The sequence below is a fragment of the Lemur catta genome, chromosome 6, assembly GCF_020740605.2.
Source record: "Lemur catta isolate mLemCat1 chromosome 6, mLemCat1.pri, whole genome shotgun sequence".
NCBI lineage: Eukaryota > Metazoa > Chordata > Mammalia > Primates > Lemuridae > Lemur > Lemur catta.
In genome coordinates, this window is record NC_059133.1 from 17,359,157 (window position 1) to 17,375,323 (window position 16,167).

General features: G+C 46.1%; 1 protein-coding gene and 1 long non-coding RNA gene across 2 annotated transcripts in view; one reads left to right on the forward strand and one right to left on the reverse strand.

Annotated features, from left to right (window-relative positions):
• STAB2 (stabilin 2) overlaps positions 1-16,167 on the reverse strand; it is a 136,404-nt gene that overhangs the window by 14,479 nt on the left and 105,758 nt on the right. Inside the window, exons 49-59 of the mRNA XM_045553091.1 lie at positions 15,800-15,940; positions 14,791-14,850; positions 13,289-13,465; positions 11,889-11,975; positions 9,714-9,860; positions 8,377-8,433; positions 7,085-7,211; positions 5,607-5,756; positions 3,795-3,899; positions 2,435-2,542; positions 545-738 (exon numbers count right to left, since the gene is read on the reverse strand). Coding sequence (XP_045409047.1) covers positions 545-738; positions 2,435-2,542; positions 3,795-3,899; positions 5,607-5,756; positions 7,085-7,211; positions 8,377-8,433; positions 9,714-9,860; positions 11,889-11,975; positions 13,289-13,465; positions 14,791-14,850; positions 15,800-15,940 — 1,353 coding nt within the window. The remainder of the gene's footprint in view (positions 1-544; positions 739-2,434; positions 2,543-3,794; positions 3,900-5,606; positions 5,757-7,084; positions 7,212-8,376; positions 8,434-9,713; positions 9,861-11,888; positions 11,976-13,288; positions 13,466-14,790; positions 14,851-15,799; positions 15,941-16,167) is intronic.
• LOC123639370 lies at positions 376-2,823 on the forward strand. The gene is made up of 2 exons (XR_006735705.1): positions 376-458; positions 2,500-2,823. It is a non-coding gene; the product is annotated as an uncharacterized LOC123639370 (long non-coding RNA).

A 16,167-nucleotide genomic window follows, 5' to 3' on the forward strand; every position in this document is an offset into this window, starting at 1 on the left:
CTCTGAGACCACGTCTGTAACCATGAACAGACATTCTCCCGCGCCATCTTCTTTCCCTGCCAGACAAACGGGGGGTCAAGGACCCCATTCTGAAAAGATGTGAGTGAGGGCCCAAACTTGCACTTTTCTTACCAAGTTTTTTTTGTTTTATTAAACCTTTTATCTTAAGTAATTTTTAGATTTATAGAAAAGTTGCAAAGATAACATAGGGCGTTCCCCTCTATGCTCTGCCCAGTGTCCCCTAATGTTAACATCTAACATAACCATAGCACATTTGCCAGAACCAAGAAGTTAATGTTGGTATATTACTCTTAACTAAACTGTAGACTTTATGTGGATTGTGCCAATTTTTTCACTAATGTCCTCTTTCTGCCTAGGATACCACCTTGTCTTTAGCCCACTGACTTTGAACTTGAAACAGACTGCGGTGGGAAGAAAGCTTAGGAAGAGGCTGAATGGTAAGCAGAGCCCAGGAGGTGGAGAGGCGAGGCTGAGAGAGCCAAAGGGGGCTGCTCCCAAATTTCCCCCGGGGGGAGTGACTCACCGGGCCTGTCATCTTGCAGGTGGCATGCTCGTGACACCCCCCATTGAGGCCATCCGCGCAGGGGTCTATCTCTGTGCAGCTGCGGCCGTCCCCTCTGTAGCCCTTCTGGCAGCTGCAGGACACTTTCGTGCCCTTCTGTGAGCACCTGGCAGCCTTCGCACAGCCCCCGTTGTTCTGTTTGCAGAAATCCACAACTGCAAGAGCCAGGAGAGAGGGCTCAGCTTGTCGCCATCTGTGTAACTGGGGCTTCGGGTCAGTGGCATGGGTCACCCCAACATCAATAAATGGGCCCCTGTGTGTCAGTGTCTTCTCTCTCCATGTCCTGTGCCCTCCATGCTGGCCTTTGCCACACTAATACCTTTGTGATACCCTCATAGACCAGGCCTGATCACATCTGTCCACTTCTGGCCCCTTTGTCACATACCTCTGGGTCCCACTTTGGTAGTAGTTTTCAGAATGAGTTTGGGTTTTTAATGTTAGGACAGAGTTTGTGTGTGTGTGAGCATGGGTATATGTGTAGAGTTAGTGCAATTATTGAGCACCTTGTGAGATAGACATTGTCACCTCTGTTGTACAGGTGAACAAATTGAGACTCAGAGGGCTTGACTGACCTGACAAAGGTACAGAGGTAAGACAGACAGAAGGTGGCAGGGCTGAGATGTAAACCCAGGTTGGTTGGGGTCCAAAGACCATGCTCTCCCCACTGTGTTGTGACTGCCTCTGACGGCCCTTGTTTTTACGATCCCCTAGATTTCAACCCAACCATAGATTAGTTCTAGCCTCAGGAGTAGCTGGAAAGCCGTCCAAGTTCTCCTGCCTGCATTTATGCATAGAGTTGTGGCAACCACTCAAGATCCTGGGAGAATAAATATGAGGACAAAAAGCCTCACCCTAGGGATGGCAGGATAGAAAGAACCTGGGTCTTTGCTGCCATTGTCTAGTCCTGACCACTTCCGGAATGCCTTGTAGCAGCAGGTGTAGCAAGATCTAATTTGTGTAAAGTATATATTTCTATGTGAGTTATTTATTCATGAAAAACATTAGAAAGTACACACGGCTGAGACTGCTCACTTTCCCCTAATACCTATTCTCTCCATTTTCTATGGTAATAGATTTCTAGCTGTGCTCATGGGTATCCAACAAAAGACTACATACTCCCTTGCAGCTAGGTGTGACTGAGGATGAGGTTCCTGCCAACGGGATGGGAGCAGACCTGGTTTTTAGCAGCTTCTAGGTTATTTTCTTAAAGGGAAGGGGGTTTGCCTCATTTCTCTCCCTCTTCCATCCTGCTGCTTGGGATATGCCTACGGTAGTGGCCATCTCAGGCCAGGCATGTGAGCAACACAGAGCCACAAGATAGAAGGAGCCTGGGCCCCCAGATGACCTTTCAGAATGAAACTCTGTGTTAGGCCTGGGTGCCTCCCTCCAAACTGTTATCTGAGACAGAAAGAAACATCCGCCTTGTTTATGCCACTGTTCATTAGGGTCTCTGGATGGATCAACCTATATCCTAACTGCTGTAGGCAGACATTGCAATGTTCATAGTGGTTCTCACTGAGTGGTGAGAGCATGTGTAGATTTAACTTTTTAAAAAAATAGTGTAGTGTATTTTCTGTATTTTTTGAAGAGTGGATTACTTGTAGAGTTAGAAAACACCATAAAATAAAGTGCATTTCAGTTTGCAAAGCAATTTTAACCCCATGACCTGGGAGATGGGCCGGTCAAGCATGAGCAAACCCACCAGGGGAACTGAGTCACAGAGTGGGTAGGTATTGCTGACGTAGCCCAGGCAGGAAGTAGAAGAGCCACGGCGGAGCCCAGGCACCAAGCCCAAGTCCTGCTCCTCTCCCGCACCATGCTGCTACTTCACATGTGCACGAAGGGACTCACCTGTGCACGTGATTCCGTCACCTTCATAGTTCAGGTTACACTCACACGTGTTGTTCTCCTTACAGGTGGCATGAGCAGAGCAAGGAGGTGTGCACACGGGGGGCAGAACTGCAAGGAAAGGGGCCACCGTTCATCCTGCACCCCTGGTGTCAACAGTGGGGACACCCAAGGAGACTCCCCAAGATGTTGTCCCTGGCCTGCCACTGTGTTCCTAAGAGCCTTGTATAGCAGGAGGACAGGCTGATTTGCTAAGTCCCCACCCAGCCTGGAGATTCTGAGGGTCTAAGGTTACTCCTTTATATTAAGACCTTATCTCTGTGACATTATCCAGGTTAAAATGCAAATATGTTACCATTAGGGGCAACCAATTAAAACCTGATACCTCAAAACTTGCTAGCAGGGATGAACTTGGCAAATTAGCTCTCTGGCCCTGAGGACATGGGGTTCCAGATGCAGATGGTGAAGTTGGAGGGGAGATTCCACAGCTTTCTGAGGGCACCACCGAGCTAGGGAGAAGTCTGCGCTTTGGCGATGGGAGGGGCTGCAGTGTGCATGGGTGGCGTGAAACCACGGGGTGTTTGGGGGCGGAGGGGGAGTAGGACAAACTGAATTAGCCATACTGTGGGGATTCCTGAAACTTCAGCTTGCTGAAGCCCATGGGAAGAGCCTCATCTTGCCCTCTGAGCCCAGGGAGGACGAAATGACAGTGATTCCCATTGGAACATTTATCCTTCACATCTCAGACCTTCCAGAACATAGGGCTTGGGGTATGGGGAGACCTCTGAAACGGCTGCTTAGCAAGGATCAAGACATGACAACGATGACAATGATGACAACGATACCAGCAGCCGCTGTTTCTGAGCACCCCACAGACTACACACTTCTTTTTACAGATGACATGGCAAGGCTCAGAGAGGGTAGCTCATCTAAGGCCACTCATCTGGTACCCAGAAGCAGCAGGGGTCAGTCCGTGGTCTGGGACTCCAGAGACTGCCGTTGTCTATGAAACCACTCAGCCTCTGTGTCAGCACCCAGCTGGGCCCGAGAGCCACCATGAAAATGTGCTGTCCTTGCCTGAGCCTGGGATTCTGTGCTTGAGGTGGGTCCTTCTCTAACTGCACAAGAGGACATGCTGGTTTCATGGGTTTGAGTTAAATCTTTTCATCTAGTTTTCTTTTAAGTCGCCAGTCTCCTGACACCCAGGGCCACAGATCCAAATCATCTTTTCCATGTGGAAATGAGAACACCTGCTTTGTCATTCTTTTCAAACGTCACTCAGACCCCCAACCCCACTTGGACGCTCTCGGGAGGGTCCGCTGCCACCCGGTGCCACCAGTGGCTAGCCACTCCCATGACAGACCTGCCTGGGTGTCACAGAAGCGGCCTGTCCACCCCGTTTCACAGAGGCACTGCCCGGAGCCTGTGATGCCATCGTCACACTGTCCGTGGTCCGAGCAGCCACAGGCTGTAAAACAAATTACAATGTGATCAGTAACCAGCGATCAGAGATCGAAACCCAACAGCCAGCCCGCTGACCGCCCGCTGGCTGCGTTTTCTGTGTGGGAGGCCCTGTGCTTATGCCATCCTCATTCATTCATTCAAACATTCAAAAATTATTAATAACTTACTCAGTGGTTATCCTAGGCTGGGCACTGCTATGCTATGAAGTTACAAGAGAAGGTTCCTGTTCTCTTGGTGCTTACAGTCTGAGAGTAACCAACTGTTGAATGTGTAATTATAAACGTGATGAACGTTACAATCACAGTAGAGGGCACTACGGCCAGTGTAATAGAATGTAGGGGGACAGAATCTCATCTGGGGCTTCCTGATGGAGAAATCTATTTAACACTAAAAATTTTAAAATATGTACCAATTCCACCGCTTCTCACCCCCTCCAGCACTACCGCGCCAGCCCCAGGCACCATTAGCTCTTGCCTAGGTTGTGGCATCATCTTCCCCAAAGGGGCCCTGCTCTGTGCCTGCTCCCCTACAGCGTACCCTCCACAGGGCAGCTGTAGTGATCCTTTTAATCTGTTCATGACACTCCTTTGTTCACAATCTTTCGCTGGCCTCCTGTCACAGTTAGAATAGATGCTGAAGGCCTTTCTCTGGACGAGAAGTTCCTATGTGATCTGGACTCTGCTGACCTTCTGATTTCACTTCCTTCATCTCTTCCTCTTCTCTGCCCACGCTGCTCAGCCGCCCTGCCTCCCTGCTGTTCCCTGCATGTCAGACCTGCTCCTGCCCCAGGACCTTTACACATGCTCATCTCTCCTCCAGGAAAGCCAGTCCTCTGGTCTGTGCTGTTCAGTACAGTGGCCACTAGCTACGTGTGGCTATTTAAATTTAAACTAATTAAAATTAAAAGTTCGGTTCTTCAGTCACACATTTTTGAGTGCTTGACAGCCACCTATGGCTAGTGGCTATGACGCTGGACAGTGGAGTCATGGCACCTTTCCAGCACTGTGGAAAGTTTGCCTGGCCTGCTCTTGGTAGCTGCATGCTGGCCTCCTCACGTCTGTTAGGTCTCTACTCAGATGTGCCCGGTGTGAGATGTCTTCTGAGACAGTCCCCTTCCATTCTTGATCCTGTCACCTGCTTCTTTGTCTTTATAACCTTTATAACTATTTAAAAAAATTTTTGTTTCCATAAGCTTTTTGAAAGCTGGGATTTTGTCCCCCTCTCTCCTAAACCACATATTCCTAAACCTTAGAACAATTCCTGCTCTTGAGCAAATCACTTAACCTCTTTGTGACGTGGTGTATTTCATCTGCTGATTGGGGACAATAATGGTGTCTACCTCAAAGGGTTGTTATGAAGAGTCAACGGTAAAACATGTGCCCAGCACATAGTAGGCACTTGATAAATGTTACCTAGCACTATTAGTAAGGACTCAATGAACACGTGTTGGCTGAGTGACTGAATGACCGAATGTTGTTCAGCCACAGCTTCCCTCGGTGCCTGCTGGGGACCTGTCACTGCTATAGAGGCGAGGCTTCCTCGGGGGATGGAAACTGGGAACACATGCAAGGAGGAAAAAGGTGCTCAGGGCAGGCAGATGGGAGGTGGGTGGCCAGGAGAAAAGGCAAGAAGATGCTTCCAGGTTAGATGGATGACATGGGTGAAGGCAGCTAGACCACAGGTGACGACATGGGGACGTGGCACCACATACGCTGACAATCAGGCCCGAATCTCCCCGGCCAGCAGAGCTCGCACGCCGTCCCGTTGAAGCCGTTGTTGCATTGACACTTTCCGGTGGCCGAGTAGTGATCGAGGCAGACACCCCGGTTGTTGCACGGGGTCTCCGGTCCTCCAGGGCAGGCTGGAAGAGAAGAAACAGCAGCAACTCACCAGTCTTCCAGGCCCAGAGCAGCTCAGCACCACAACGTGCTGTGGATTCTGACCTCCTTTAGCCCAGAGGGACGGCGGCCCTGGGTGACAGTGGATATTTAGGGCAAGCCGCTGGCCTGGGAGATGACAGCTTCAATGTTCTGACACGATTCTTCCTTGGCAGGGTGATATATTGAACCGGGCCCTGTATTTGTGGGCCAGGAGACTTGCATTTGAGTAGATCTGGGCTGAGCAATGAACTTGCTCTGAGCTTTAGTTCTCTTAGCTCTAGGTGATGATGATGACAATGGTGATGATAATATAGTGCCTGTTTGACCTATATCACATTGTTATTGCGAGGGTAAGAGTATTTTGCAAATATAAAGCACTGAACAAATATAACAAATGACATTGATTTTTATGAATGGCCCACACTGTCATGTTGCAGGTGGCGCCGGGTGACTGTATGGACCCTCAATCCAGAGGGAGTGCCCTCGGGGAGGGTGCAGTGATGGAGTATGCATAGTGGTGCAAATCATGGCTTCTGGAAGACAGACCGTGGAACCTCAGGCTTGCTTCTCATCCTCTCTGTGACTCTGTTTTCTCATCTACAAAGTGGGTGCAACAATGGAACTAGTCCCTAGTGGTTGCTGCCTAGGGTAAATGTATTGTTATCCATGGGAAACAACACTGAATAAATGTGCCTACTTAGAACAATGTGTGGCACATGGGAAGTGCCCCGTAGGCATTTGTCATGCTGCTGCTGTTGATGTATTACTGGCTAGAAGCTGTAGCCGACACATGGGTTTCAGGATGGGCCCAAATGTCCTTTGGCAAAGAGCCCTTTCTTGGTCAGGTAATGGAGGGAGGACAATGCCATATGTCCTATAACAGGGTGGCTCCCAGGGAATTTTGGCCCACATGTGCCGTAACAGCATATCACCTGCCAAGGGAGATCGTATCAAATGCATTGAAACAGACATGCTTATCAGCATCATGGATATTGCACAGCATCAAAAATGAAATATGGTGTCTTTAGCACCATGGTAAATGTTTGTATGTTCCAATGCTAAGCAAAAAATCAGACACACAATTATAATATACAGCTGGTAGAATATTAATTTGGTAAAAAACCCCAAAATATGCCAAATGGACAAAGTAGAAGGAATGATACACAACTCTCCAGAGAGATTGCTTTCGGGTCTGCAAATCATCAGTAGCAGTGTTTCCCCCAGCTCTTTATAATTTTGGTACTTTCAAATGCCGTACAGTGAGAACACAATCCTGTTAGAGTCACGAGGCAGGAAGAGGTGCCCTCACCCTGACAGTCTCTCCCGAAGTAGCCCTTGCAGCACTTGGGGAGCTGTATCACCAGGCTGCACTGCTGCCGGCAGCCTTCCAGGTTCCTCTTGAAGGGCAGGTTGTAGAGACACTTCTGCTTCGTACCCTGAAGGAAGAGAGAGGACCATCCCTCCACCTTCCACCGCAGGGACAGGGGCTCTGGGTCTCTAGTCCGCCCCCAAGTGGACGATCCCAGATACTGCCAAAGTTGAAAATGGGACTTCCAATGGGAGCCAGCTATTTTTTTTTTTTAAAAAATAGGACTCTTAGGAGAGTCAATAGGCCAAAGTCAGAAGCACATGGATGGGGAAGGGGCAGAGCTAGAGTCCATGGAAAGATTTCTCCCCAGACTCAAAAAGAAGAACTGAAGAACTTTCTGACCCTTACACTGGCTTGCAAATGGTGCGTATGCTCTGGGAGGGAGAGAGGGGAGGGAGCTTCCTACCATGGAAGGGTGAGCAGCAAGGAGAGTATGAATTACGTTTTGTTTTGTCATAGGTTTTGCTAGTGGAGTAGAAAGAGCTTGACTTTGGAATAAGTAATAAAAAACAATATTTAATGAGCACTTACTATGTGCCAGGCACTTACGCATACTCACATTTTAAAATTTACTTTTCCTGTAACTGCTTATAGAATTGTCATAAGCTCCATTTTACAGAGGCAAAACTCATAGATCATGTGACTTGGCAAAAGTTACTTGAATGTGACGGCATACCTGTGGACTCCAAATTTTATTGGCTTAACCACTACTCTCCATTGCTTTCTGAGCTTTCATCCTAGCATTGCTCCTTACTAGCTGTGTGGCCTTGGGCTGATTGATTACCCTTTCTGAGATTCATTTTTTCACAAGTACAGGTAATAATAGCTTCCTACAAGCAATATAATGAGGAATAGGGACAATGAATATATAAAGAGCTCAGCACAAAGCCTGAGACATGAACAATAGCCAACAAAATGTAGCTATTACTTTTAAAATTGTAATCATCTCTGAAGTCCCTTCTAGGCTTACAATCCCATGACTTTTCTAGACAGTCCTAAAATATGGGGGTAGTAGGTTGACAGATTGCCTGGGCTGAGAATGCCCATCTCTCACCTCTTCGGCTTGGTTGTTGGAAGAATGACACAAATGACATTTATGCAACACACACACACACACACACACACACACACACACACACACACACACACACATCCTCTCACACACCCGAAGATAGAGGTCTGATAATGAAACAAATCTATGGCTCTCCAAACATCATTGCATTCTTAATTACCTTTGGTTTACTCCACCTTGGGCAGCTGGGAGTATTGATACAGCTCCCACAATCCCCCTAGTATGCAAGAAAAGAAACACTTAAAAATCAAGAACATTGGAAAACACAAGGAAGTGTCCCTGATTAATACCTGGATGGATTAAGGACTTAATGAATCTTGATTAAGATTCTGGCTATGATCAAGAATTTATAAACAACTTTGCCATGGAGGATTCTGAAGGTCTATCTTGGACCTCAGCTCTTTGGTTTCGTTCTCTGAAGGGGAAGCTCCTGTCACCCAGAGCTGGCCGAGGGCAGTGTCACATAGGCACGTGGCAGTAGCAGTGGGCAATGTAGATGCAAGTGCTGGTTCCACTTTAAGTTAGCTAGGATGCTTTTGGCCAATCATTTAAGCTCTTTGATTCTCAGTTTTATGATCTATAAAATAAGGATAAGAATTCTTGCTGCTCTTTTGATCTTGAGGGGATTGGTGAGGAAAAATAATTAACTGAAAAAAATGTGTGTGAATATACTTTGGAAATTACGAAGGCCACAACCCCCATAGCAGAAAAACAACTGGTTTCATCTACTTTGGCTGAAGGGTATCCAAAAAATTTGGGATATTGATTGAATGCCTATGAGATGCCAGGTACTGATACCAACTGGTGACAAACTTTGCCATGTAAAGTCACCTCACCTCTTTGAGACTCAATTTCTAAATTTACATAATAGTGTTGATGATTACTACTCCCATTATTGGATTATCGTGGGGTAAGCTGAGCATTGAGCAGTGGCTGGCTCAAAGGTGGGTCAGCAAAGGTGCTAGATAGATGAATGAGTGAATGTGAAAATGCACAGTGCAGGGCCTGGGAGAGAAGTTCAATCGACATTGTCAAATAAATGAATAGGTAATAGGTAAATGATGGAGGCATGGGTGGCATGTAATATTAGACTGACCCTATGAAACTGCCATTTTTATAGGTCCCAAACTGTCAAATATGGCAATTTCATATGGTTTAATGTGGCAGAAACTCGACAAATGTTTGTTGAATGAATGAGTGACCAAATAGATGGATGGATCTGAAAATGAATGGCAGAACAGCTGGCACACAGTTGGTATCCAAAAACTATTTCCCCTGTGACAAGGGAATAAATGGATGGGCAGGTGGGTGGATGGACAGGAATATTCCAGGCCATGTAGGGCTAAGTAGATGCTAGTTGATTCTGAAACTGAAGAGCTCCATCATTTGGCCCTCAGCTCTCCTGGCCTCCAGTGGTTTCTCAACAGGTTCCACACTGTCACAGGGCTGTTCTTTGGCCCAGTGTTCTCTTATTACGGTGTTGTTTTTAGGACTGACCGGGACATCAAAAGTAGTGAAAATGTCACAGTGGCCGCCCAGGGTGGGATCAATCAGCAGACAGTCGATGCCATAGGCCACTCCCAGGTCAAACAAGAGCTCTCGCTGCACAATTCTGCATGTTTGGCCGTTTAGAAAGAGCTCTCCCTGAGAAAGAGAGAGAAGGACGGGGAGAGAGAAAGAGAGAGAGAATAGTCAATCCCTTTCAGACTTCTCTTCTTCCCAGGCCATAACATGTGGCCAGCACCTGCAAGACTCAGGAAGAACTGGAAAAAATAATATATATATACACACTGTGTACAATATATATATACACATATCTATCAATCAATCATGTATCTATCTAACACTCAGCACGTATTGTGTGCCAGGCACTAAGTGCTTTACCTGTGCAAATTCTTTTAATCCTTACAACCACCCTAGGATGTAGCTACTATTATTAGTACCCATTTGCAGATGAGGAAACTGAGGCCGTGAGAGGCTAAAGACTTGTCCATTCAATGGGGCCCGCAGCCTTGGCCCTCTGCCACACCACCTCGACCAAAGGAGAGACGTCAGCAGTGGGGTGATGGGGTGGAGCAGGGTGACCTCACTGTGGTTCGGGGTAAACTTTGCTGATGTGGCCACTTGTGTGCAGTAACCGAGTTTTCTTATTTAGTACCAGCATCCAGCAAAGTGGCTGGTTCAGTTTTCTTTCCAGGATATACAAGTGATGGACTTTAACTTTATAATGCTAATAATAACTTCTTTTTCACATGTACTGGACATTAGCTAAAGTGGGCTTTAGGGACAGTATTTCATTTAATGCTTGCAGCAATCCTAGGGCTTCCTTCCATGAGGTCACCCCGCATCTGTGGATGGGATGGAGATACTGTGACTCAGTGGAAAACACCAGAAAACTGTGGTTTAAAGCCTAACATGTTCACTTATGCACTCTGTGACCACGGGCAAGTCACTGAACTTCTCTGAGGTTCAATTTTTTTCCCCACCAGGTAAATACAGAGTTCATGATTTCTAATGCATAGGGTTGTTATACAGATTGAACTCAATAATATATTGCAGGGTGCTCTGCAAGCCTGATTAGCACACAGAACGAGCAGTGGACATTCTTACTATCCTTCTTCTGATAGGTGTGCCTCTGGTCTACGGAGATAGTACAGGGGATCTCAGGAGCATAATCGCACTGGGATAGCTTTCCAGAAGCTGCAATGAAAAGATGCTAATACTCCTTAAATTCAGTTATAAATTCAATGCAATTCTAATCCAGACACCAAAGGGATTCTGGTCATAAGACGTAAGCAGAAGGTTGTATGGAACCTGTCGGATGCCTCCTTGAAGGGAATCTACTCAACAGGGAGATGCATCCCTTTTGCCCTTCTTCCTACTGCCTGGAAAGTGGAAATGGTGGCTGGATCCCAGCAGGCATAGTAGGCCTTGACGTGACTTTGAGGATGGAACCATGTGGCTGCAGAGCAGAAAAACAGAAGCAGCTCTCCAATTGGGCCAACATACCAGGTTTGGATTGGCTACCTCCAGATTTCCTTTACAAGAGAGAATAAATCCTTATATATTTAAGCCACTGTCATTTTGGCTTTGCCATTATATGCAGTTGAACTTATCCTATTAGACCCATTCATTGTATGGAATTACAGGAAGGTAGCCAGGGACTAGCCAGGGAAGGTGAAAACCACAAACTGTCTCTCTATTGGCTGATCTAGGTAGGTATAGTGCAAAGCTGGCTCTGACTGCCAAGAGAGCGCTGGAGGTGAGGCCACAGTGGGGCTGGGAAGGAAGGGAAAGAAATAACAGTATACTTTCCTGCTTCAGGGGAGTATCTCACACTGGGAAAAAAAATTCTCCACAATATCTATTTATCTATCTATCTATCTATCTATCTATCTATCTATCTATCTATCTCAACTGGAAGCTGCTCTCCACAAGTGTAAGAGGCTTCTTGCCACCTGCTACCAGGGCATGGGCCAGCCAGGATTTATCAGGGTTTTCATATCCACTCATGTACTCTCAGGAAAACAGCTCTGAAGGCAGTGAGAAAAAACGAACTTGCTGTCAATAGAGGAAAAAGGCACATCTCCTTGAAGGGGCAGTGGCTGGAGACTGGCTTGCCATTCATGTGCTCCTAACCCCTTCCCTCCCACCTCCTGTGACGATACTCACAATGTCACTGCCAGCTCCACATGCCACACTCAGCTCGGAACCTTGCAGTGTCCTCCAGGCAGATCTGGGAAGGTCCACAGCTGAAACCTGCAGAAGCAATGGTGTCACATCAATACCCCACATTTGGGCTGAAAAATGGCCCAAAGGAGCTTGGTCAACAAATCAAATTCAGATGCAAGGTTTTCCATGAGTTCTAATAATTTCAGCTTCAAAATGACTGGAGGAATAATCAAAATGAAGAATAATCATGGGCTCTCAGGGTGGTTGGAAATTCCTTCCGGAGGGAAAGTGCTGATGAGTTTGACTGATTTCATCAACCTTCCATCCCCCATCTGTGCTTGGAAGTCTCTGGAAGATGCAGTCTTGGCAAAGGAAACCAATGAAAGGATGGGTGGGTTAGGCTGGGAAATGACCCGGGGTGCTGTTGTGGGCTCACTGGTACCCCTTGGAAAGTTATATTGAAGTCCTGACCCCCTAGTGCCTCCGAATGTTCACTGCAGATGTAATTAGTTAGGATAAGTAATACTGGAGTAGGGTGGGCTCTTAATCCAGTATGAACAGTGTCCTTAAAAGAAGAAGAAAGGACAGGAAATGCCATGTGAAACACTGAGAAGGACACAGAGAAGACGGCCATCTGACCATGGAGGCAGAGATTGGAAGGATGAGCCTACAAGCTGAGGATTTCTAGCAACCTCCAGAAGCCAGGCAAGAAGCATGGAACAGGTTCTCCCTCAGAACTTCCAGAAGGAATAACCTTGCTGCCATCTTGATTTCAGACGTCCAGCCTCCAGAACTGTGTACTACAGAGAATAAATCTCTGTTGTTTAAGCTGCCCAGTTTGTGATAGTTTGTTACAGCGGCCTTAGGAAACCAATCCAGGTGCTATGAATGAACCAAAGTCAGGGCATTTGCTATCCCTGAACTGGGTAGACTCAGTCCTGGAGAGAGACATGGGGCCTGGTTGCAGACTCAGAGTGGCTGCCATGTTCCTACATGATCTTGCTTCTCTGATACAGTTGATCAGTTCATGGGCCAACAATTGAATGAAGCTGGATTAATCAGTCATTTGCCTAGAAATTTTGGAATTGGAAGAGAAGGAATCCATCTGGAAAAAACTCACAGCCATTTAGCCATGTGAACTGGAAAAGAGAAAAGGCTGATTTGCAGTGAAGAGAGGAAGGATGCTCTTAGGTATTGGTTCAAATTAAAAAAAAAAAAAAGGGTAGGTCTAAGAAACAGAACCAGGCATGGTATACTGCAGAAGCCAACTCACCATGGCTAGTCAGAGGAGAAACCAGTGGGACAGGGGCTGCTGAGGCCTCCTGCACACCATGGAGATGGGGACTTTAGTCACCCCCCTGGGACATTCCTGCACTCACTTCTGGGTTTAAACAAAATACCTTGGAATCTCGGATCACATGGAATTTCAAATACTCCCTCAGCTTGTCCTTGTTGTCCTGGTTGAAGAGGAAATCCTGTTGTTCAGAGGGGAGGGCTTGGAGGGCTTGGTCCGTGGGCCAGAAGAGAGTGACCGGGGTGTGGATGGGGTCCGTGATCATACTCAGCAGGCCTGAGTCCTGGAACACAGGGTGACAGCACAGTCCGTGCAGCCGGCCCAGCCTGTGGGCAGAGGGTCTCTGAGGATTTCCCTCCATGCCCCACCCCGCGGCTTATCGGGACCCCGGAGGGTTCCAGGGTGACACAGCCAGGAACTAGAGGCCTATCCCACTCCAGCCATTCCGACCTACATTTCCTTAGCAAGCAAATCAGGAAGTCAACTTCTGGCCTTTTGTTCATAGGAAAGTAAACCTACGCTTTAGTGAATACTTTTTTTTTCCAGTTCTACTTTTGCCCAGATATTTTAATTTCTGGAGGACCAGCTTAGTATTTTTCCTCATATTTCATTTGAAAACTGAGACCTGTGCAATATTGAGATACTCTTATGTGTTTATAAGATTTCTAGATAATATATAACAAAAAAAGAAATTGTGAGATGAAGGAGGAATCATTTGAGAGCCTTCTACTAATATAACTTGGGTGCATCACATACATTTTTTTTCTTTTAATTTTTCTAACAACCTTATGAAGAAGCCTTTATTATCTCCTTCTATTGAGCCCCCAAGAGGTTTGCTAACTTCCTTTAAAAGCCCGTGTTCAACCAGACCCTGATGCACAGCTGTGGGGGTGAATATAAGGTTTTAGGGGTGGGTAGTTAGGCAAACATTACTTGACTGTAATATCCTTGGAGGTTCTCATTTTGAACACCTTGAAATCCCCATTTCTAAAAAGCTCCCCAGAGAATCTGAGACCAAGACCATTTTGGGAATCGCTGATCTAATGCAAAGATTTATAGACTATTGTATGGGGGGAGTCCAGGGTTCTTAGAACTCTTCAGGGACTGCTCAGCGTTGTGGGGAGAGAGAAGGGAGGAGCCTCAGGAGGACCCTGGACCTCCTCCCTATTCTCTTCTGCAATCTCTTGTCTGAACAAGAAGTTCTATTCAATTTGTGGGAACAGTCTCTGAAGTCAGAAAGACATGGTTCTAATTTCTACCTGCCTCAAGGCATAGATTCTCCAACTGTCCACCTTGGCTTCCCCACCTGTATAATGGAGTTGATAATTCCAGAAGTGAAGCACCAGGTACAGAGACCGGCACATCCCAATTTCTTTCCCTCTCCCTAGCCTCAAGAATGTCAACTTCTAACTCAGCCAGTGCACATTCTATAGCTCAACCAACCATATGACATTTTGAGAAGGGGGTGGCAAAGAGTGACTTTACTCTCCAGAAAATTGGGATTTCCCCACACAGATCCCACAACAGCTGGAAGATGTAAAAACACAACAAAACAAAACCTCCTTAGGCAGGTTATCTCCTGAGTCAACTTTTCCCCTAGGTTTTTACCTGTATTAAGCTGCTAAATTTGGTGTAGCCATGGTTTATTGCCACTGTCGTAAGATTTTGCTGCAAAGACATTGAGAATGAGCATGAGACTTTTCTTCATACAGTTTACAAAGCACTTTAACAAAGGACAAAATAAAGGTAACCTAACATGGCAGGTGGGGTAGATTGGCTTATCAGCATCCTCTCCAGCTCTCTTCTGCCTGCTTTTTTGCATTCTAGAGGCTAGAAGTCTAAGCACTGCGTTTTCCTAGACTCCCTTGCAGCTAGAGCCTGTACATGGCATAGGGTCCTCCAAGCAGAAACACTTGTTCAAGGCTTGTTGGTGGAAAGAAATAATAGGAGGTGGTAGTGGCTAATAGCAGGGGGCTCAGACCTCCTGGCAAGCATAATGGTGAAGGCATCTGTGGTCCAGTTTCTAGTGTCCTAGATGGTGAGGCTGGAGACAGGTGGCAGTGGCAGAGATGTGACAGCCAGAGCAGCCCTGTGGTGAGGTTAGGTGTCCACCCTTTGTGGGCTTCCCTGGGCTGCTTTGTTCCCAGCTGTGTAGCATCTGAATTAGGTTCTGACCTTCTAGAGACTTGATGATATATCTAATATCTTAAGAAAATCCTCTTTTTTGTGTAAGCTTAGCAGATTCTGTGGTCTGCAATGAACAAAGAACCCTGACTCAAAAATTACCTTTTATGTCAGTTGAGAAGGAATTTTACTCCTAGTTCAGTTTTGGTGTCTGTCTGTCTGTCTATCTATACATTCATCTGTCATCTCCATAGATCTTCAAATCTATGCAAGACCAGTTGCCCTTGAGGACACTAAAGAAAAACTTATAAAATCCACTTATCAATTTAAAATGACTTTTACTTGTTTACTACTAAGAATAATGTTTACTAGGCCTTTAATGATGCTTGAGATTGAAGCAGCAAAATCAAAATGTTTCAAAATGATGCCTCCAAATCAGAATTGAAATGATAATGTCACTCCATGCAGAGAGTATGACAGTGAGTTTACCTACCAAAATCCTTCCAGAAGTGTCTTTAGGAGTGATAAGCAAATTTTTGGGAGATAGCAATTTGTCTATGATATGGATGATTCCATTAGTACTGACGATATCACTGGATATGATCCTCGCCTTATTATTTATATACACTGTACCCTGAAATCAACCACAAAAGAAAACAAAAAAAGAAATGACTGCACAGAGAAACAGACACAAAATTGCTTCACCAACTTATTAAATCATCGGGAGCAAAATCTGAAGATCCAAGTTACTTGATTACATTTTTTCTTATGATTAGTCAGAAAACTGAGACAAGAATGTAATTTATACTTAGAGAAGTTAATAGCAAATAATACAGAATCAACCCAAACAATCATTTCAAT